The following is a 24,353-nucleotide window of genomic DNA, read 5'->3' on the forward strand; positions in this document are numbered from 1 at the left end:
ACTGAAAATGCACCCCAGAAGGCACATATAATTTACTGATACAGTAGCGACAAAAGAGTGAGTAGGGACCGACTTTACAATGATCTAGTAGCCGTCAATCAGAAACAAAACATCCGCCAGAAGAGTCCAGAGCAAAAGCAAGGTTATAGATACACTAGCCAGCACAGGAACCAAAGAGAATTATGAGCAGGAGGGAGGGAGAACGAATCTTTGTAGACCAACCAAGACGGGATAGGGAGCACAATACAAGTCCTTTGACTTAAACAAGTGCACGGGCGCATTAAGCGAGCATGTTTATCTCGGATGCAGGGTTAACAATGAAGACATCTAACTGTGCTTCCCAGAAGCTTAGAGACAACCAAAGCGGCAGAACCGCTCATCGACGTCTGTATCTTCACCAGGAAGAGGATCTGGCGCAGCTTCCGGCCCGCGTTTTACTGGATCGTTGTCGACATCTGCAACACCCTCAGTAACGACAATATCCTCCCCACGCTAACAAAGACTTGAGTGGGGGTTCGCACATCAAGGCACCAAGAAACTTACAGCAATCACATCCTTGAACAACTGTACGCCTTCGGTGTACGGAACGATGGCCGGCAAGGGGTTCGCCGCAGCGAACAGATTCACTGAAAGTTTTGTCAGTAAATAATTCAGAGAGTATCAAATCCGGAGCCCCACAGGAAGCAAGGAAGAAGTAGGATACAACGAGGTTGACCCGGAGGAGCATCTTGGCCTGCGGAGTATGCGGTCGAACCTCTCGGACACAGATGCTCAAGAGAATGGATGCTCTCGGAGTCGACCGAGACTGAGCGAATGGCTACTGGGTCGGATGCGCTGGTCGCAGAAGGATAACTTAATAGAGCGTAAGCCCGGGGAGAGACAGGGATGTAGCGATGAGGCTGGTGAAAGCAACAAACTCGAGGAAGAATTCTGAATTCTGAGGACCAGGACAAAGCAGCGAAGTCTTTTTATCCGTTGAAAGGGCTATGCTTGTGAACAAACGCTTTGTGTTGCTACACTCGTAAATGAAATCGCCCTTGCATGCTAGAACAAGGCCCGACGGCCACGTTTGGTATGCCCTTTCACGGTGTGTGAGCGGGCACTTGCATATAGCCATGACGTCTGCCGCGAAGGCGCACATCGCCCTGGGGCTGACAGGACATGGGTATGGTAGTCCCGCCGCACACGTTCGACAGCGCAATCAGACCGAAAGCGCGCTCGAAAATCTGCCTATCAACAAAGGGAAGGTGAAAGGGAGACGGAAGAACAGAAGACGCAAACAACACCTGCCTAAATTGGCAAGTAACTTCATCTCGGAATTAAAACAAGGGTTCTCCGCGGAGACGGTTCAAACTAGAACCCGTGAATGCACACTCTGAAGTACTCTGTGCGATCTATCAATGGTCTGTACTATTTGTTTTCAACGACTTGAATCTGATTTTTAGTTTGTATGAGAATAACGTATCAGTGGGCGGCGCGCACTCAAGTCCTGATCCAAATCCACCTTTGACGTCACGAGGCAGGCATATTAATGAAGGTCTAGGTACTCGTGCAAGGTTACATACATATTCCCCTTCGAAATGCCTTTTAGAGGTCGCAGTATTTACGACGTCGGAGATCGTTTTCCAAGTCAGGAGTTCCAGGCCTCTGGATCCTGATGCCCATCAGTGGTTTCACATGAAGGTCAGTCCCATAACTGGTGAAACTCTTCAGGTCGGGTTATCGACGTCGCGGTGCAACATGCTTGTATTCTTGCGATCACAGAAAATTCCTGTATGCCTGCACTGATAAACGTCCTTTCGTTCGTTCAAACGGGCGGGGCAAAGGTCTATCCTAAAAGAAGAACAGGTAGCAGCTCTAGGTTTTAGTAACGATGAGGGCTGCAGGTAAATGATAATGCAATTCGGGAGGGAGTTCGGGAGTGCGCGGTGTGGCTTTGCAAAATGAGTGATTTGGGTCAATTGAAATGTAGTGCATGTGGACAGATACAGCAGGGGAAACACCGTCAAGCCGGATGGGCAAGGGTGTCTACGTTGGGTAAGGGAAAGGATGCTCCATCCGTTGGGGCGATCCATTGCAAGGTAAACAGGAATCGTCACGGGGAAAACTCACCAACCACATCCCTTCGGAAAATACGTATCTTGCATTGACTGTATACTAGAAACAAGAAACAGCAGGGTGGATTCCTACGTTAGGCTTGAAGGCACTCAATTGTCTATGAAACAATTGCCCAGAGTCCTATGCCAAAACATACAATTGAAAATCCACCAACACGTACGGCGCTGAGGCATCTCATAAGTAGGAAACCAGTGAGTGCTAGAATGAAACCGTCTGGCGCAGCGTCGTAGAGTAACAACGGCGCCTGAGGAGAGATAGGGGTAGGGGAGAGGAATAGTTCCCATGTTTTGATTTAGCTTCGGGTCACAAATAAATCTCTCAGGAATGGATCAAATTCGAGTATGATGTTTTTGGGTAGCCAGACTCCGTGTCCCATGGACTCCACTTGCCAGACCTCATCCAATTGAAGAATCCTTCTGCAGGATCAAGAATCGGCTACGCTGTCACTCTAACCTATGATGTGCTTCTTCAAGCCTGCCCATTGATAGTTTGTCACAGCCAGGGGTGCACGAGGACACCAAAGGGCATGTTCAACCGCCTTCCTAAGAACGTCCCAGACTACAGCCTGTCTTCACGGCGGTTGGCTTCGGAATTTTGTGGTGATCAAAACGTTGAGTGCGTGCGTCTCGAACTGGTTACGAGACTAGCGTCCGCGTACTACTGGGTCCCAGCCCCTAACCCATACCTGTACAAGCAAGGATATCTGGTTACCCGGGCTGATCCTACTTCTAAACATACATTTGTGTATCATATCACTAGTACAATGAGTACAGGGCAACCATTGGGAGTCTATACACCACACCAACGTGATATAGCATCACGCAGCTGTGCAATCTCACCGCGAAGGAGCCCAACAGCATTAACATCCTCGAGTGAAGTAAACCGAAGGGTATGACTAGATATGAAACCATTTGATCGAAGCTTGGTTTGTAACTCATCTGATAATTCATACATAGCACAGAACTCGGAGAGAGAGAGGCGTGGTCCAAGGTTTACCTGTTGAACCGCAGATAATAGCATTGATTCTGCTGGGATGTCTGTGGTCGTAGGCGCTGACTTAGGAGGTGGTTGCATCGTGGGTACTTCTGGGACAGAACGGCCATGAAACACATGAACAGGGTCATCGACATTAAGGTTGACCGTAACTGGCATTGGGCTTGTAGCAACGTCCGTTTCCCCGACCTTGCTCTTCTCGCCACACGTGTTGCACAGACGACAGCCGCTCATCGGGTGTCCACTGGATCCACCCTGGCCAGGATTTCTTGCGAATCTCGGACGGCTGAGTAAAGAAGCAGGATCACCGCCAATAGACGCTGAGTGTGTGCCTTCAGACATCGGGAAAGGTTGCTCGCAGGGGAGCTTGGTGTCGGTGGTATCGGCAAGCGTGGTAGGCACATCGACCACATTGTGAGATTGCCACTTCCGGTCACGGAGTTCGATCACATCCTGTTGAAACAGTCAAGTATTAGTTGGTGAACGACGACAAACAAATGATGACGACCCTACCTGAAGCATGAGCTGTATACGAGGACTAATGTTGGGGTTCTTGCGGAGTTCCGTCATCCTCTGGAAGTACACGTCTATATGTGCACGCGCCTTGGGAGCATCCAAAAGTTGGCCAACATTTCTTAACAGCTGACACAAACCCTCGATCTCTTCCTCCTCGGGGTTCTCCACATTACCAAGTAGCTTCTTGACACATTCATGAATGACGCGTTCAGTGAGCATCTGCAGTTTGAACAGCTGGCCGATGAACTTGATAAGACCGAGACCCTGACGTCTCGCTTTCTGAGCCGCGTAGTATTCGTCTGAGTAGAGCTCGTTCTCGTGGCCCTTATTCTCGTTGGCTGCCTCGACTGCTTCGTCACCATTGGCTTTGGCTGCCGCCGCATGAGCTGTGGCTTCCTTGGCAACCCAACCACGCTCAAAGTCTTCTTGACATTGATTGAGCAGGTATTTGCGGAAGAGCTGACCACCTGCAATAGGTTTCCCGTCGGTGCTCTTAATGCCATCATCTTGAACCTTGGGACTGATCGTTTCCATTATCTTGCGGCAGAGTCGGGCACAAACCTCGCTGCGGTCGGCCTCGTCAGTAGCCTTCTCGAAAACGAGCCTGATGACCTGAATGAGGGTCCGTCCATCCTTTTCATTCTCCGACTTGTTGGCCCATGCAATGATTCGGTCGGATATCGAATCGAACTTCTCCATAGTGAGCTTGTTGAGGAGTGATTTAACTTTCCGGTCCACAGCCTTAGAAGTACCCACGTCGGTGACACCTCTACGTTGGGCACTGCCAGAAACCCAGCGGTTGGTGGACATCTCAAGGGTAGGAACGAGTTCCAGCGCAGGTACTGGAGAAGCGGCACCCGGACCATGTTCCACCAGCCCGACCTTGTCGGGATTGGTATCGAGGGGGTCCGGCCGACGTCTGGCAAATTCCGAGGTGTCAATCCGCAGAGACTCGTTCTGGCTTCTAGAAATCCTGCTAGCACCATTTGCATAGGACTTGAAAACCTTTCCGTTCTCGATCATCTCATCTTGTGCAACTTCCAATGATTCTCGTGTCGGAGATTCAACGATGTCGTGTTCCTTCTGAGTGTCTGCCTCGGTCTCTTCTTGTCGTTGCCGTTTGGCTTCCCTCTTGCGTATCCACTTGGCCCATTGGTTCTCAACGCGCCCCGACGCTGACAGACGACTTGTTGTTATTGGAGGAGGTGGGGGTATCAGGGGGGTAGACGGCTGAGGGCTGGGCTTCTTGAACGACTCCAGTTTAACTTCGATCCCGTCTTCGCATATAATGGTAATGTTGTCTGATCGAGGGGCCGCGGGAACGATTGTACTGGCATCGGTATCAAGGCTACGGCCGCCTGGAGCAATGGATGTGGATGACGTCGGCGGAGGTAGTGATATACTCGTGCTAGCTGAAAGTTGATGCGTCTGTGGCGGTGGAGGTTGAGGAGTGCGCGGAGAGTGTGGAACAGCATGAGCCATACTCGGAGTGCCGGGAAGAAGTGACGGAGATCGGGCTCGGGGCGATAAGGGAATGCCGGGGTGAGGAGGGCCTTGAGGAGCGGGTCCAGGTGCATGGGGTGCGTGGCCCATGCCATGAGGAGGTTTCATTGGATAAAACCATTGCGGCGACTGGTATTCCAGGTACTAAAACAAGTCAACTAAATAGTAGTCACATCAAGACACAATGACGTACGTAATACGGAGACCAATGCACGGGTTGCATGGGGGGCTGTTGGGGAAGGACGCCTTCAGATGAAGGGGGATGCGAATGAGTAGGAGGAGCAAGTTTCGGACTAGTAGGGAGTGAAGGGCCACCGGGACCACCGGGACCTGGCGTCGGCCGTGACTGCGGTCCACATCCATTGGGTACAGCACGAGAAAACGCCGGTGAACCAGGCCCACTCGCGCCGCGGGGAGGTCGCATTCCTTGCCCATATGACGGATAGGGATGCGTGCTCATCGGGGGAGCCTGTACCGGCTGTTGTGGTGCATGTTGTGTGGCGGATGACGACTGATGAGATAGATTATACGGTCGTGTTGAAGCAGAGGTGGCGTCTGAGGAAAGCTGGGAGGCTGGGAGATTAACCTGGAAAAGTTTGGCAACATTAAAGCTGGACTTTGTACTGGTGGATGGCATAGACGAAGACGGCGTGGCCGCTAACGATGTCGACGGGGTAGAGTTAGGAGCAGACACCGGAGCTGTTGACGACGTCGTTGCCGACGTTGTCGATGACGGACTGGCTGTTGCTGATGTCGATGATGATATCGGTGGAGCCATCGCCGAGGGCCATGATGAAGGCTTCGACGAGCCAGCGGACGGACCTGATGCGGGAGTTGTTCCATTTATGATAGTTGATGTCGTGGCTGTCGTTACAGGCAGAGAGCCAAACGTCTTGAGGCTTTCATGTCTAACCACTGGGGTGGCGGTAGGTGAAGACGAAGCAGGAGCAGAGGCATCATCTATTGAGCCAAAATTTAAGCAAGATACTGTAATGCAGATTGGATCAAGATGTCTGTTGGATGAAAAGGAGGATGGTGATGACGTACCCTGACTGACGGAGCCCACGTTATTCCGCGGGACGCTGACGCCTCCTTTTACGGGTACGCCCTGGCCTAACGCGCTTGGACGGCGGGAATGAGAAGCAGTTATAGACTGTACATGGGAAGGAGCGGGAGACTGAGAACGCGTTGAGGGAGCTGAAGAATTGCTATTCTGCGGCGGGCCCCTTGCACAAGCTGACTGCGATGGGAGCGGCGTCGGAGTCTTTGCAGATGCAGTCGAACCTTTGCTCATTCTGACAAACAACATGTGAGAATGCCAGGTCTCAAAGGACAGAAGCAAAGAACGCACGATTTTCGATGGTCAGATATTTTAGGCGCGGATGGATCGAATTATCGTGTGTGGTGATCGTGAAGTAGACTTGGCAGCAGGCGATAAACGCACTCGTACCACTGAGGGATTTTTCTTTTTCTGTTTTCCTGTCTATGGAAAGCAAACCCCGTCGCTGCGAGGAGCGACCTCACCTTAAGGAAGAAGACAGACGAGGCCTCAGCACCACTACGCATGCTGTGTCCTAAGTGCGAGCCTGAGGCTGTAAAAAGCCACGGGACCCTGGACACCTCATATGGTGGAGTCACATTATGCAGTACCAATTCAGTTCGGGGCGGACAGTCCGAACATGTCCTCGATCGACATACTCCGTCAGCCTATAGTGTTGCTCAGAAACGACTGTTGAGAATGCCCTGGCGCTGTCGGACACCATCTCGTCCTACACCATTTCGTGTCAAATACCAGCGGCCCATATCAGCGCCCAGCATCGGTGATGTCAACAGTACCCATCAAGCCCACAAGACACACAGAACTGAACTGCTTCCCTCTCAAGTCGAAGCCTCACCTCTCGGGTTGTTGTATTGACCTGCGCCAACAACGTAGGTGACATGCCGACGTCGGCACCCAATGGCCGAACTACAACGCTGCCAACCACATCGAGCAGTCTGTGATCCCGACACAGATACTCAAGTGAATGAATGCTTCCGGAGTCGATCGAGACTCAGCGAATAGCTACCAGGTCGGGTGTACTCGTGGTTCAAGATTAACTTCTTAAGGTGTAAGCCTGGTGAAGGACAGAGATATAGCGATGGGGGTAGTGAAAGCAGCAAACTCCAGGAAGAATGCCGATTTCGGAGGACTAGAAAAAACAAACAAAGCCTTCTCATCTATTGAATGGCGTTGCTTGTCAACTCCCTTCAAGGTGTGTAAGTGGGCACTTACATATAGTCATTTGCCGCGAAGGCGTACATCGCCCTAGGGATGACAGGACATAGGTAGGGAAGCCTTGCCGCACATGCTCGACAGCGTAATAAAACTGAAAAGCGTTCCAGAAAATCTGCCCAACAAAAGAAAAGTAAAAGGGGGACGGAAAAACAGAGGACGAAGACAACACCTGCCTAAATTGGCAAGTAACTTCACATCGGAAGTAAGACAGGGGTTTTCCGCGGGTTCAAACTGGAACCTGTGGATGCACAATCCGAAGTACTCTGTGCAATCTATCAATGGTTTGTACTAGTTAGTTTCAATGGCTTGAATCTGACTTGCAGTTTGCATGGGTTTTGATTCAGCTTTGGATCACACAATAAAACTAACGCTTCCTCGTCGATGGATCGATTCGAGTATGATGCTCTTGGGCAAGGGTTAGGTAGCCGTGTCTGATATACTGCTAAGCTGTAGCCTATGCTGTAAAAACTAGGACAACAAATGATATGGAAGAATAGCAATGCGATGTACAAGACAGATTATTATATGTTCCAGAAACCATGGTCACGCACGAACAGACTAAAATTCATCAGAAAAACGATGCGAGCGATGGATGGAAAACATGTGCAGATGGGAACGCAGCTGAAGGCGTAAGTAAAATCCCCAAGGGAGGAAACGAAATATGTCGACGAAAGTGTTCATAACGAGACGAGCTGAAGCAACCTATCACCGCTGTCTATCACTCTCTCAGCGATCCGCTTCATTCTCTCCTCGTCCTTGTCCATTCCAGCCCCTTTCAGCATGATGGCCATGTACTCGAATGCCTTAGGGGCGTCGATAACAATGTCCTCTAGTAGCTCAACCATGGGCATGAATCCAGCTTCGAAAGCTTCTGGTGAGCACTCGTATTGTGAAACAGGACGAGAGAAGAAATCAGCGACCAAGCGAGCATCAGCTTCCTTGCTTTCCAGTGCTGATGAAACAAGCTTGTCAACCAGTCGGAATCGATGCTCTTCTGGGAGGGATGTAAAGTATGCATCCGCCTCTTCAAGGTTGCGGACAGTAAAGAATTCCTTAGCGTCCTCATCGATCTTCTTCCGCGCCTCTTTTTCTGACATGTGGGCTACAGGTGCTTCGCTCGGTTTGGGTTCTATGACAAGCTCGGGGTGCTGACTGAGCATCAAGAACATGTCAGAGCTCGAGTTCTTGCGTGTCATTGACTCGCGCTTGATATCCTTCTTGCCAGCGAAAACACTGCTCGGATCTATGACTATCGGAGAGGCCTCGCTGATCTTGCCGAGATGCGAAAGGTTGCCTGCTTTGGTTGGGGGTCTAGGTTGCGAGCCTCCAGCCACTGCCCAACCGTCAGGAGAGGGCTCAGCGTTGCACTCGGCACCCCGTTTCGAACCACCTCGAGACATGCTAAATTGCCGCCGGAACGCCTGGGTTTCTTGAGCAGCCTTTTCCTTGGCAGCCTAGATATCATATCTTTGAGCATCTACGTGCAACGATGAACGACGGGTACAAACCGCTTCGTGCACTGCGGCAAGCGTGGCAGGCGCATTTACCGCGTTACGAGGTTGCCATTTCCGGTCACGGAGTTCAATCACATCCTAATGAAACAGCCAAATATTAGTTGGTGAACGATGACAAGTAAACGACAATTCCACCTGAAGCATGAACTGCATGCGAGGACTAACGTTCAAGCTCTTGCAGAGCTCCCTCATCCTCTGGAAGTACACGTCCATATGTGCACGCGCCTTGGGAACATCCAAAAGTTGGCCAACAGTTCTCAACAGCTGACACAGACTCTCGATCTCTTCCTCCTCGGGGTTCTCCGCATTACAAAGCAGCTTCTTGACATGGTTGTGCATGATACGTTCCGTGAGCATCTTCAGCTTGAACAACTCGCCGATGAACTTGATAAGGCCAAGACCCTGACGCTTTGCTTTCTGGGCCACGTAGTCCTCGTCGGAGTAGAGCTCGCTCTCGTCGTCTGCCTTGATTGCTTCGTCGTCACTGGGTTTGGTTGCCGCCGCACGAGCCGTGACTTCCTTGGCAACCCAACCACGCTCAAAGTCTTCTTGACACCGATTGAGAAGGTATTTGCGGAAGAGCTGACCACCTGCAATAGGTTTCCCGTCGGCGCTCTTAACGCCATCATCTTGAATCTTGGGACTGATCGTTTCCATCATCTTGCGGCAGAGTCGGGCATACATCTCGCTGCAGTCGGCCTCGTCGGTAACTTTCTCGATAACGACCCTGACAACCTGGATGAGGGTTCGTCCATCCTTTTCGTTCTCCGACTTGTTGGCCAATGCAGTGATTTGGTCAGAAATTGAGTCGAAGTTCTCCATAGTGAACTTGTTGAGGAGTGATCTAACTTTCTGGTCCACAACCTCAGGAGTATCCGCGTCGATAGCGCATTCGGGTTGCACGCTGATCCAGCAGTTAGCGGACATCTCAGGAGGAACAACGGGTTCAAGTGCAGGTATTGAAGGGACAGCACCCGGGTCAAATCCTGGGCCTTGCTGTACCGAATCGACCTTGCTGGAATCGGTGCGTTTCTCGCGACGCTTGCTGCGCGTGCGATGGCCACCCATTGGGTGTCCACCGGGTCCACCTTGGCTTGGGTTTTGTGTTAATGCCGAACGGTTGAGCAATGCAGCAGGGCCACCGCCAACAAACGCCGAGCGTGCGCCTTGAGACATCATAAAACGTTCCTCGCTCGTAAGCTTGTTGCCAAGGGTACCAAACTGATCCATCGCAAATGGATCAGGGGGAGCCCCAGGTTTGAAGGGACCAATACCAAGGCCGATCGAAGCTGAGTGAGCACCTGCTGCGGACTTGGGACCCGAAGACCGACGACGATGTCGACCGGAACCACCACCTGTCGTGCCGAGCGAGGTTTCAGCGACAGGCTTGATGCCAAGGACATCCAATGGAGGAAGATTTAGCGGCTTCTCCTTACAGACTGTCATGAATTGCAAGAGGAAATCCCGATCATACCTAGGCAAAGTATATGGAAAGATGAAAAAAGTGGGCTCCCGGTCTGAGATGTTGAAATCCAAACACACCTGAATTTCCCGCCTTTCGCGTTCTGATTAAGCTCCGTCTTGGGCCTCCTTATACCCTCGGGATACTCGATCTCATCCAATCTATCGATATTGCGAGCGGCTAGCAGGGCGGAGAAAGGAAAGGCAGAGTTGCCCTTCTTGGTAGCATTGCTGTCGAGGGGACCGGGCCAATGTGTATCGAATTCCCGGGTGTCGATCCGCTGGCCCTCTTTCTGGCTTCTCGCAATATTGCTAGCGTCGTGCACATGGGACTCGAAGATCTCCTCGTTCTCGATCATCTCATTCTGTGCAACTTCCAATGATCGTTGCGCCGGGGATTCAACGATGTCGTGTTCCTTCCGAGCGTCTGCCTTGGTCTCCTCTTGTTGTTGCCATTTGGCTTCCCTCTTGCGTTTCCACTTAGCCCATTCGCTCTCGATGCGTACCGATGCTGATCGACGACTTGTTGCTATCGGAGAAGGCGGGGGTATCGGGGTGGTAGATGGTTGAGGGCTGGGCTTCCTGAACGACTCCAATTTAATCTCCGTCCCGTTTGGACTTCTAACGGTAATCTTGTGTGATCGAGGGGTCGTGGGAACGAATGTGGTGGCGTTCGTATTGAGGCTACGACTGCCTTGAGCTTTGGATGTGGATGGCGTCGGCGGAGGAGGCGATATGCTCATGCTAGCTGAAGGTTCATGTGAGTCTGGCGGTGGAGGTTGAGGGGTGTGCGGAGAGAGTGGAACAGCATGAGCCATACTCGGAGTGCCGGGAGGAAGTGACGGAGATCGGGCTCGGGGCGATAAGGGAATGCCGGGGTGAGGAGGGCCTTGAGGAGCGGGTCCAGGTGCATGGGGTGCGTGGACCATGCCATGAGGAGGTTTCATTGGATAAAACCATTGCGGCGATTGGTATTCCAGGTACTAAAACAAGTCAACTGAATAGTAGTCACATCAAGACACAATGACGTACGTAGTACGGAGACCAATGCACGGGTTGCATGGGGAGCTGTTGAGGAAGGACGCCTTCAGATGAAGGGGGATGCGAATGAGTAGGAGGAGCAAGTTTCGGACTAGCAGGGAGTGAAGGGCCATCGGGACCACCGGGACCTGGCGTCGGCCGTGACTGCGGGCCACATCCATTGGGTACAGCACGAGAAAACGCCGGTGAACCAGGCCCACTCGCGCCGCGGGGAGGTCGCATTCCTTGCCCATATGACGGATAGGGATGCGCGCTCATCGGGGGGGCCTGTACCGGCTGTTGTGGTGCATGTTGTGCGGCAGATGACGACTGATGAGATAGATTATACGGTCGTGTTGAAGTAGAGGTGACGTCTGAGGAAGGTTGGGAGGCTGGAAGATTACCCTGGAAAAGTTTGGCAACATTAAAGCTGGACTTTGTACTGGTGGATGGCGTAGACGAAGACGGCGTGGACGCTAACGATGTCGACAGGGTAGAGTTAGGAGCAGATGCCGGAGTCGTTGCGGACATTGTCGATGACGGGCTGGCCGTTGCTGATGTCGAAGATGATATCGACGGAGCTATCGCCGAGACCCGTGATGATGGCTTCGACGAGCCAGCGGGCGGACCAGAAGCGGGAGTTCTTCCGTTTATGATATTTGATGTCGTAGCTGTCGTTACAGGCAGAGAGCCAAATGTCTTGACGCTTTCATGTCTAACCACTGGGGTAGCGGTAGGTGAAGACGAAACAGGAGCAGAGGCATCATCTATTGAGCCAAAATTTAAGGAAGATCCTGTAATGCAGATTGGATCAAGATGTCTGTTGGATGAAAAGGAGGATGGTGATGACGTACCCTCTCTGACGGAGCCCACGTTATTCCGCGGGACGCTGACACCTTCTTTTGCGGGTATGCCCTGGCCTAACGCACTTGGACGACGGGAATGAGAAGCCGTTATAGACTGTACATGGGAGGGAGCGGGAGACTGAGAACGCGTTGAGGGAGCTGAAGAATTGGCATTCTGCGGCGGGCCCCTTGCCCAAGCTGACTGCGATGAGAGCGGCGTCGGAGGCTTTGCAGATGCAGTCGAACCTTTGCTCATTCTGACAGCCAACATGTGAGAATGGGTCTTAAAGGACAGAAGCAAAGAACGCACGAACTTCGATGGACAGATATTTTAGGTGCGGATGAATCGAGCTGTCGCGTGTGGTGGTTGTGAAGTAGACCTTGCCAGCAAGCGGTAAACGAGCTCGTACTACTAAGTAGCTTTTTGTTCTGTTTTCCTGTCGGCGGAAACCACAGCCCGTCGCAGGAAGTGGCGACCTGGGCGAAAAGACAGTGGAGGAGGAGGACCACTGACGGGAGGTCTGAGTGACGCTAATGGTGTGTTTCTCAAAGTACGAGGCTGAGGCGACAGGGAAAGGACGGGGTACAACCGTAGCTGTCTGGCGACCAGACACATCTACGAGCCAGCTATGTAACTCATTAGTTCCGGCTGGTCACCAGACTAACCCAGCGCCCTGGAACTCCCAGCCAACCAAACCCACAGGACCCCAGATACCTCCCATGCGCCAACAAGGAGCTATCCGCCTCGAACTGAACTGCTGGCAGGTACGCATGGCGAATACCAGCGGCCTATCAGCATTGGCGATATCAGGAGTACCATCAAGCATGCAGTACACACGGAAATGAACTGCCTCGCTCTTAAGTAGCGGCCGCACCTCTCAGGTCGTCGCATTGACCTGCGCCAACGACATAGGTGATATGTTGTCAGTACCCGGCTGCACTACAACGCTGCCAGCCACCTCTCGGTGTCGACCGAAACTCAGCGAATAGTTACTGGGTCGGATGCCTGCGGGTGGTAGAAGGTTACCCTTAGACTGTAAGCCCGGTGAGAGACAGAGATGTAGCAGCGAGGGCAATGAAAGCAACGTGCCCGAGGAAGAGTTCTGAATTCTAAAGAATAGGGAAAAAGAACAAAGTCAGTTTATCTGGTGAAAGAGCGATGCTTGTGAACTCCATCCAAGGTTTGATTGCGCACTTACATATAGCCATCTGCCACGAAGGCGCACATTGCCCTACGGCTGGAAAGACATGAGCATGGTAGTCTCATTGTACATGTTCGACAGCGTAGTCGGACTGAAAACATCCTCAAATGTCTGCCGAACCAAACGGAAAGCGAGAAGCAAACGGAACAAAAACAACACCTGCCTAAATTGGCAAGTCACATCTCGGGAATAAAACAATGGTTTTCCGCAAAGAACGGTCGAAACGTTCGCAACTGGGACCCACCAACGTACACTCTGAAGCATCCTGTGCAATATATAAATGGTTTGTATTAGTTAGGTTCAATATTTGGCTTGAATTTGATCTCCAGTTTGCGTGGGAATAATGTTTCATTTGGTGGCCCACACTCAAGTCCTGATCCAAATCCATCCTTGACTTCACGAAGTAGATATATCGATGAAGGTCTAGGTACTCGCGCAAGGTTACATATTCTCCTTCGAAATGCCTTCCAGAGGCCACAATATTTACGACGTCGGAAATCGTTTTCCAAGGTAGGGGTTCCAGGCCCTTGAATCATGATGCCCATCAGTGGTTTCACATGAAGGTCAGTGCCGTGTCAGGTCATCCACGTCCCGGTGCAACGCGCTTGTATTCTTGCGATCACAGAGAATCCCTGTATTCCGACATCGATAACTATCCTTTGGGTTGTTCAAACAGGCGCGACAAAAGTCTGCCCCGACGAAGAACAGCCAGCACCTCTAGGTTTTAATAACAGTTATAGTCGCAGGCGAAGCACCATCAAGCCAGATGGGCAAGGTTGTTTACGTCAGGATGGATCGCTGCAAGGGAAAGGATGTTCCAACCGTTGGGGCGATCCATCAAAGTAAAAACGAACGTCATGGGGAAAATTCACCAACTACATCCATTCCGAAAACGCGTATCTTGCATTGATCATGTACCTGGAAACGCATGGAGGATTCTTTTTTCAGGCTTGCAGGTACTCAATCGTCTGTGAAATAATTCCCCACAGTCCTATCCAATACCTATGCCAAGGCTTACAGTTGAAAATCCACCGACGTGGACAGCACCTACAGGCATCTGATAAATAGGAAACCAGTAAGTACCAGAATGAAACCGTCTGGCCCAGCGTCGTATAGTAACAACGATGCCTGAGGGGAGATAGAGGTGGAGAGGAACAGTTCCCATGTTTTGATTTCAGATCACAGAATAAATCTCGTGGATGGATCAATTCGAGTATGATGGTTTGGGGTAGCCAGACTCCGTGTCCCCACGGACTCCACTTGCTAGACCTCAACCCGATCGAAGAAGCCTTCTGCAAGATCAAAAGTTGGATACACTATCACTCTTAACCTATGATGTGCTTCTTCAAATTTTCCCATTGATAAGTCGTAACAGCCAAGGATGGACAGCGATACCAAGGGATACGTCCAACTGTCTTCCCTGAATGTCTCGAGACCACTCTTCACCGCGGTCAACTTCGGGATCTTCCGGTGACCAAAAGGAAGACCGTCCGGTTACGAGACTAGCGTACCCATGCTACAGGGTCCCAGTCCCTAACCCGTACCCATACAAGTTCTGACTACCCAGTTTGATCCTGTTTCAAAACATACAATTGTGTGTCACATTACTAGTACAATGAATTCAGGGCAATGGTTCGAAGTCTATACACCACACCAGCGTGATACAGCATCACGCAACTGTGCGATCTCACCACGAAGGAGCCCAATAGCATTAACATCCTCGAGTGAAGTAAACCGAAGGGTATGACTGGATATGAAACCGTTTGATCGAAGCTTTATTTGTAACTCATCTGATAATTCATACTTCGCACAGAATTCGAAGAGGGAGAGGCGTGGTCCAAGGTTTGCCTGTTGAACCGCAGATAATAGCATTGGTTCCACTGGTATATCTGTGTTCGTAGGTGCTGGCATAGGAGGTGGTTGCACCGTGGGTACTTCTGGGACAGAACGGCCCTGACGCACATGAACAGGGTCATCGACATTGAGGTTGACAGTAACGGGCATTGGGCTTGTAACAACGTCCGTTGCCCCGACCTCGCGCTTCGCGCCACACGTGCTGCACAAACGGCAGTCGCCCATCGGGTGTCCACTGGACCCACCTTGGCTAGGATTTCGTGTGAATGTCGGACGGCTGAGCAAAGGAGCAGGGTCATCGCCAACAGACGCTGGGCGTGGGCCTTCAGACATCGGGGAAGGTTGTTCGCAGAGGAGCTTGCTATCGGTGGTATCGGCAAGCGTAGTGGGCACAACGACCGCACTGTGAGGTTGCCACTTCCGGTCACGAAGTTCGATGACATCCTATTGAAGCAGTCAAGTATTAGTTGGTAAGCGATGAAAAACAAGCAATGACGGTCCTACCTGAAGGATCAGCTGCATACGAGGACTAATGTTGGGGCTCTTGAAAAGCTCCCGCATCCTCTGGAAATACACGTCCATATGTGCACGTGCCTTGGGAACATCCAGAAGTTGGCCAACAGCCTTCAACAGCTGACACAAGCTCTCGATCTCTTCTTCCTCGGGGTGATCTGTATTAAGCAGCTTCTTGACAGATTCATGTATGATACGTTCAGTGAGCATCTCCAGCTTGAACAACTTGCCGATGAACTTGATGAGACCGAGACTCCGCCGTTTCGCTTTCTGAGCCGTGAAATACTCGTCGGAGTGGAGCTCGCTCTCGTCGCCCTTCTTCTTGCCGGCTGCTTTCACTGGTTCGTCGTTACTAGCTTTGGCTGCCGCCGCACGAGCCGTGGCTTCCTTGGCAACCCAATTACGCTCAAAGTCTTCTTGACACCGATTAAGCAGATATTTGCGGAAGAGCTGACCGCCTGTAATAGGTGTCCCGTCGGTGCTCCTAACGCCATCACTTTGGACTTTGGGACTGATCGTTTCCATCATCTTGCAGCAGAGTCGGGCATAAATCTCGCTGCGGTCGGCATCGTCAATGGTCTTCTCGACAACGAGCCTGATGACCTGAATGAGGGTCCGTCCATCCTTTTCGTTCTCCGACTTGTTAGCCCATGCAACGATCTGGTTAGATATCGAGTCTAAGTTCGTCACAGTGAGCTTGTTGAGGAGTGATTTAACTTTCCGGTCCACAACCTCGGGAGTATCCACGCCAGTAGCACCTTTACATTGGGCACCGCTGGGTCTCCAGCGGGTGGCGGATATCTCAGGAGCGACAGGCTCAAACGCAGGTGCTAGCGGCCCAAATCCTGGACTTTGCTGTGCCAACCCGACCGTGCTGGCTTTCATATCGAAAGGACGCGGCCGACGTCCGGCAAATTCGAAAGTGTCGATCCGCAGAGACTCTTCCTGGCATCTGGCATTAATACTAGCACCGTTTACATGGGACTCCAATATCTCTCCGTTCTCCATCGCCTCATCCTCCTCAACTTCCAATGTTTCTTGTGTCGGACACTCAACGATGTCGCATTGCTTCCGAGTCTCTACCTCGGTCTCCTTTTGTCGTTGCCGTTTGGCCTTCTTCTCGCGTTTCCACTTAGCCCATTCGCTCTCGGTGCGCACAGGTGTTGATCGAAGGTTTGTTATTGGAGAAGGCGGGGGTATCGGAACAGCAGGTGGCTGAGGGCTGGGCTTCTTGGATGACTCAAGTTTAATCCCCATCCCGTCTTCACCTTTAATGGCAATCTTGGGGGATCGAGGGGCCGCCGGAAAGAATGTAGTATTGGGGCTATGACCGCCAGGAGCAGTGGATGTGGATGGCATCGGGGGGCCACCGGGGCCTGACATCGACCGTGACTGCAGACCAGCGAACAGTTCGGCAACATCAAAAGCGGACTTTGTACTGGCGGAATTGGTAGACGAAGACGTCGTAGCGGCTAATGATGTGGACAAGGTAGAGTCAGAACCAGACGCTGGAGCCATCGGCGATGTCGTTGCGGACGGTACCGCTGTCAGGCTGGCTAGTGCTGATGTCGGTGATGATATTGATAGAGCTGTCGCTGCGGGTCGCGATGAAGGCTTAAACGGGCTGGCGGACAGACCTGAAACGGGAGTTTTTCCATTTATGATATTTGATGTCGTAGTTGTCGTTACAGCCAGAGAGCCAAAAGTCTTGAAACTTCCGTGTCCAACCACTGGGGTCGCGGTATGCGAAGACGAAACAGGAACAGAGGCATCATCTATTGAGCCAAAGTTTGAGGACGATCCTGTAATGCAGACTAGGTCTAGGTGGTTGTTGGACGAAAAGGACGATGGTGATCACGCACCCTGTCTGACGGAACGCACATTATTCCGCGGGAGGCTGACGCCTTTCATCACCTCAGCAATGCGCTTCATTCTCTCCTCGTCCTTGTCTATTCCGGCCCCCTCCAACATGATCGCCATGTAGTCGAATGCCCTGGGAGTGTCAATAACAATGTCCTCTAGTAGCTTCGCCGTGAGCATGAATCCAGCTTCAAAAGCATCTGGCGAGCACTCGTGCCGTGATGCAGGACGGGAGAAGAAGTCAGCGACCAAGCGAGCATCAGCTTCCCTGCTTTCCAGTGCTGATGAAACGAGCTTGGCAACCAGGCGGAATCGATGCTCTTCCGTGAGAGCTGTAAAGTATGCATCCGCCTCTTCAAGGCTACGGACAGCAAAGAATTCCTTAACGTCCTCATCAATCTTCTTCTGTGCATCTTTTTCGGACATCTGGGCTGCAGGTGCTGCCTCAGGTTTTTCCGCCGACGAAGGCGACGGAGCTTCACCTCGTGCGGGGATCGTGCGGGGTAGGAGTTGAAGCTTCTTACGCTGTGGGGTAGCCTCCGGTTTGTCCACGTTCGTACTGGGCTTCTGGCTAGGGGCTCGGCTTGGCAGTAAACGACGGATACAGACCACTTCGTGCACTGAGGCAAACGTAGTAGTTGCATTAACAGCACCACGAGGTTGCCATTTCCTGTCACGGAGTTCGATTACATCCTATCGAAACGGGAAAGTATTAGTTGCAGACCGGACGATGACAAGCAAGCAAGCAAGATCCTACCTGAAGCATGAATCGCATACGAGGACGAACGTTGGGGCTCTTGCAGAGCTCCCTCATCTTCTGGAAGTACAAGGTCATATGTACACGTGTTATGGGAACATCCAAAAATTGGCCAGCAGTTCTCAACAACTGACACAAGTTCTCGATGTTTTCTTCCTCAGGGTTCTCCATATTACCAAGTAGCTCCTTGATACATTTGTGCATGATACGTTCGGAGAGCATCTGAAGCTTGAATAACTCGCCGATGAACTTGATAAGACCGAGACCTTGACGTTTCGCTTTCTGAGCTACGCAGTCCTCGTTGTAAAACTCGCCCTCGTTGGCTGCCTTGATTGCTTCGTCATCACTGGCTTTGGTTGCTGTACGAGCTGTGGCTCCCTTGACAACCCAACCACGCTCAAAGTCATCTTGACACCGACTAAGAAGGTACTTCCGGAAGAGCTGACCACCTGTAATAGGTTTCCCGTCGGTGCTCTTAATGCCATCACTTTGAACTTTGGGACTGATCGTTTCCATCATCTTGGAGCAGAGTCGAGCATACATCTCGCTGCGGTCGGCATCGTCAATAGCCTTCTCGTAAACGAGCCTGACGACCTGAATGAGGGTCCGTCCATCCTTTTCGTTCTCCGACTTGTTGGCCCATGCAATAATTTGGTCAGAAATCGTGTGGAAATTCTCCGTAGTGAGCTTGTTGAGGAGTGATTTAACCTTCCAGGCCACAACCTCAGGTGTATCCACGTCGATAGCGCCTTCACGTTGGGCACTGCTGGGGACCCAGCGGTTGGCAGACATCTCAAGAGCAACGGGCTCGAGCGCAGGTCGCCGCGAGGGGCGATTGAGCGAAGAAGACAGTGGAGGAAGTCCACCGAGTGAGAGTCTTAGTGACGCTACGACCCAGCTTTGTGCAACTTCCAGCCGAACAAAACCCTCCGGACCCCAGACACCTCGCATACACATGTCCTCAATTGACATACTCGCTCAGCCAGTTGTGTTGCTCAAAACAGCGATTGAGAGCGCCCTCACGCCGTCTGACGTCATCTCGTCCTAGGTCGAATCAAGTACCAGTGATCCATCAACGTCGGTGATGTCAGCAGTACCATGAAGCCTGTAAGACACACGGAAATGAATTCCCCTGCTCTCAAATAAAGGTCGCACCTCTCGGATCGCCGCATCGACCTGTGTCAACGACGTAAGTAACATGTCGACGTCGGCACCTAATGGCTGCACTACGACGCTGCCAGCCACGTCGTGCAGTCTGCGACTCCGACACAGATGCTCAGATGAATGGATGATCCTGGAGTCGACAGAGACTCAACGAATAGCTACCAGGTCGGATGTACTGTGGTAGAAGGTTAACTTCATAGGGTGTAACCTCGTGAAAGACCCCGATGTAGCGGCAATGGCGGTGAAAGAAGCAGGCTCGAGGAAGAGATCTGAATTCTGAGGACTAGGGAAAAGAATAAAGTCTTCTTATCTGTTGAAAGGGAGTTACTACCCTCAAGGTTGTGACTGGACACTTACATATAGCCATTTGCCGCGAAGGCCCCCTAGGGCTGACAAGACATGGGTATGGTAGCCTCACCGCACATGTTCGACAGCGTAATCGGACTGAAAGCGTGCTCGAAAATCTGCCCAACAAAGGAGAAGTGAAAAGCAAACGGAAGAGCGGAAGACGAAAACAATACCTGCCTAAATTGGCAAGTGACCTCATCGCGGAAGTAACACAAGTGTTCTCCGCGGAGGACGGTTCAAAGCTTCGCAACTGGGACCCGCCAACGTACACTCTGAAACACCCTGTGCGATATATCACTAGTTAGTTTCAAAGGCTTGAACCTGATTTGCAGCTTGCCTGGGAATAACGTTTCAGTTGGCGGCGGACACTCAAGTCCTGATCCAAATCCATCTTTGACGTCACAAGGTAGACATATTAATGAAGGTTTGGGTACTCACGCAAGGTTACATATTCCCCTTCAAAACGCCTTTTAGAGGTCGCAGTGTTTACGACGTCGGAGATCGTTTTCCAGGTCAGGAGTCCTACATAGGCCCCTAATGCCCTTCAGTGGTTTCACCTGAAGGTCGGTGCCATAAATGGTGGAACTCTTCAAGTTGGATTATCCACGTCGCGGTGCGACATTCTTGTCTTCTTGCGATCACAAGGGATCCCTGTGTTCCTGCACTGATAAACTTCCTTTCGTTTGTCCACACGGGTGGGGCAAAGACCTATCCCAATGAAGGACAGGTAGCACCTCTAGGTTTCAGTAACAATCTGGCCGCGGGTAAATGGTAATGCAATAACTGGAGGGAATGCGCAGTGGCCTAGCGAGCTGAGTGATTTGGGTCAACCGTAATGAATGTAAACAGATACAACAGGGAAAACACCGTTCGGCTAGATGGGTAAGCAGCCTCTGGTGCAATCCATGGTAAGGTAAATATCAATGTCCCCACCAACCACGTCTGGTCGGAAAACACGTCGCTTGCATCGACCATGTACCAGAACCAGAATGGAGGATTTTTATGTTAGGTTCGAATGGAGCACGATGTACTGATGCCTATGCCAAGGCGGAGGTATAGTTGAAAATCCTCCAACATGGATAGAGCCTCTCGCCCAGGAATATGGTAAGTAGGAAACCAGTGAATGCCATAATGAAACTCCCGCTGTCTGACACGGCGTTGTACGTTAAGTAACAACGCTTGAAGAGGGGGATATGAGCTGATTCTCATGTTTTGATTTAGCTTTTGATCACAGAATAAAAACCAATGCTTTCCTGTGGATGGATAGACTCGAGTATGGTGCTCTTAGGCGAGAGTTGGGTAGCCGTGTTTGATATACTGTTAAGCTGTAGCCTATGCTGTAAAAAAACTAGGTCAATGAATGGATAGGGAGGAAAAGCTACGCGATGTATAAGACAGATCATCATGTGTTACAGAAACCAGGTCACTCGCGAACAGAGACTAAGATTCATCAGAAAAACGATGCGAGCGATGGATGCAAACAAAGTGATATGCATATGAAGATGGGAGCGCAACTGAGGATGTAAGTAAAATCCCCAAGGAAGGAAACGAAATATGTCGATGAAGTGTTCATGACGAGACGAGCTGAAGTAACCTATCACCACTGTCAATCACCTTCTCAGCGATCCGCTTCATCCTTTCCTCGTCCCTGTCCATTGCAGCCCCTTTCAACATGATTGCCATATACTCGAATGCCTTGGGGGCGTCAATGGCAATGTCCTCTAGTACCTCAGCCATGGGCATGAATCCAACTTCGAAAGCATCTGGCGAGCACTCTTGTTGTGAAGCAGGACGAGAGAAGAAATCAGCGACCAAGCGAGCATCAGCTTCCTTGCTTTCCAGTGCCGATGAAACGAGCTTGTGGACCAGTCGGAATCGATGCTCTTCTGGGAGAACTGTAAAGTATGCGTCTGCCTTTTCAAGGTCACGGACAGCGAAGAATTCCTTAGCGTCCTCATCGATCTTCTTCTGCGCATCTTTTTCTGACATCTGGGCTGCAGGTGTTGCCTCGGGTTCTTCCTCTGACGAGGGCGACGAAGTTTCACCAGGGGCGGGGATCGTGCGGGTAGGAGTTGAAGTTTTTTTATTTATATTTATTTATTTATTTCCGATTTAAGTGCGCTGAGGAGTACATGCTATGTAGCACTATGCTTAACTAATCAGCGTGGGGTCCCGTACCCCGCCTGCTCCCTGGGTGTATGAGTGCCCCACCGGCCCGGGCTGTAAGGCCCTCCAGTGGTCCGCCACGTTCCTGCCACGCGTTTTACTCATCTTACCCTGGCGTAGTGGGATAGGCTCGAGACGTCTGCGTGATTGATCATTTCTGACACGTACCCGTCTGCACTGAGCAGAGTACCGGACGACGGGGTAGGGTGGCGTCTGCCGTGGAGGTTCGCGCGTGAGCATTTGGTTCTGGGTACGACTTGGGGTGGAGTCTTGTGCTGAGTTGAAGTTTCTTATGCTGTGGAGTAGGTTCCGGTTTGTCCAAGGCCTTACTAGGCTTCCGGCTCGGTTTGGGTTCTATGGCAAGCTCGGGGTTCCGACTGAGCATCAAGAACGTGTCAGAGCTCCAGTTCGTGCGTGTCATTGACTCGCGCTTGATATCCTTCTTGCCAGCGAAAACACTGCTCTGACCCATGACCGTCGGAGAGACCTTGCTGATTTTGCCGAAATGCGAGAGATCGCCTGATTTGGTTGGCGGTCTAGGTTGCGAGCCTCCAGCCACCACCCAACCATCAGGAGAGGGCTGAGCGTTGCGATCGGCACCCCGTTTCGAACCACCTCGAGACTTGCTAAATTGCCGCTGGAACGCCTGGGTTTCTCGAGCAGCCTGGATATCATATCTTCGAGCATCTACGTACAACGATGAACAACGGGTACGAACCGCTTCGTGTACTGCGGCAAGCGTAGTAGGCGCATTAACCGCGTTACGAGGTTGCCATTTCCGGTCACGGAGTTCAATCACATCCTAATGAAACAACCAAGTGTTGGCTGGTGAACGATGAAAAGCAAAGGAGGATGATCCCACCTGGAGCACGAACTGCATGCGAGGACTAACGTTCAAGCTCTTGCAGAGCTCCCTCATCCTCTGGAAGTACACGTCCATATGTGCACGCGACTTGGGAACATGCAAAAGTTGGCCAACAGTTCTCAACAACTGACACAGACTCTCGATCTCTTCCTTCTCGGGGGTCTCCACATTACCAAGCAGCTTCTTCACACACTCGTGCATGATGCGTTCAGTGAGCGTCTGAAGCTTGAACAACTTGCCGATGAATTTGATGAGGCCGAGACCCTGACGTTTCGCCTTCTGAGACGCGTAGTATTCGTTGGAGTAGAGCTCGCTCTCCTCGCCATTCTTCTCGTTGGCTGCCTTGATTGCTTCGTCTTCGTTGGCTTCGGCTGCCGCCGCACGAGCTGTGGCTTCCTTGGCAAGCCAACCATGCTCAAAGTCTTCTTGACACCGATTGAGCAAGTATTTGCGGAAGAGCTAACCACCTGTGATGGGTTTCTTGTCGGTACTCTTAATGCCATCATCTTGGATCTTGGGACTGATCGTTTCCATCATCTTGCGACAGAGTCGGGCATACATCTCGCTGTGGTCAGCATCGTCAATAGCCTTCTCGTAAACGAGCCTGATAATCTGTATGAGGGTCCGTCCATCCTTTTCGTTCTCCGATTCGTTGGCCCATGCAATAATTTGGTCAGAAAAGGGGTCGAACTTCTACATTGTGAGCTTGTTGAGGAGCGATTTAACTTTCCGGGCCACATCCTCAGGTGTATCCTCGTCGATAGCACCTTGACGTTGGACACTGCTAGGGACCCAGCGATTGACAGACATCTCAAGAGAAGTAACGGGCTCAAGTGCAGGTCGCCGCGAGTGGCGATTTGGGCGAAGAAGACAGGAGGTCCACCACGGGAGGGTCTCAGTGGCGCTACAACCCAGCCTCGTGCAACTTCCACCCAAATCAAAACACACGACACCCCAGACACCTCGCACACACATGTCCTCAATTGACATCCCCTCAGCCAATTGTGTTGCTCAAAACAGCGATTGAGAACGCCCTCATGCCGCTTGACGTCATTTCATCCTAAGTTGAATCAAATACCTGCGGTCCATCAGCGTCGGTGAAATCAATAGTACCATCAAGCCTTTAAAACACACGGAAATGAACTGCTCTGCTCTCAAGTAGAGGCCGCACCTCTCGGATCGCCGCATTGACCTGCGCAAATGACGTAGGTGATAGGTCCACGTTGGCACGCAGTCTGCGACCCCGACACAGATACTCAAGTCAATGGATGCCCCCGGAGTCGACCGAGACTAGGCCATTAGCTACCAGGTGGGATGTACCCATGGTAGAAGGTCAACTTCACAGGTTGTAAGCCTTGTGAGAGACAGCGATGAAGCGG

General features: G+C 51.5%; 1 protein-coding gene across 1 annotated transcript; it reads right to left on the reverse strand.

Moving 5' to 3' along the window:
* Positions 1-21,512: 21,512 nt before the first annotated feature.
* Positions 21,513-23,784, reverse strand: F5J12DRAFT_900230 (ARM repeat-containing protein; the record flags this gene model as incomplete). The annotated part of the gene is made up of 6 exons (XM_051748192.1): positions 21,513-21,964; positions 22,278-22,773; positions 22,828-22,911; positions 22,972-23,399; positions 23,439-23,664; positions 23,713-23,784. 6 exons carry the CDS (start codon positions 23,782-23,784, stop codon positions 21,513-21,515), a joined length of 1,758 nt encoding a protein of 585 aa, XP_051594062.1.
* Between the last annotated feature and the right edge of the window lie 569 nt (positions 23,785-24,353).

Source organism: Pisolithus orientalis, assembly GCF_024613125.1.
Source record: "Pisolithus orientalis strain OTSU chromosome Unknown F5J12scaffold_207, whole genome shotgun sequence".
Classification (NCBI taxonomy): domain Eukaryota; kingdom Fungi; phylum Basidiomycota; class Agaricomycetes; order Boletales; family Pisolithaceae; genus Pisolithus; species Pisolithus orientalis.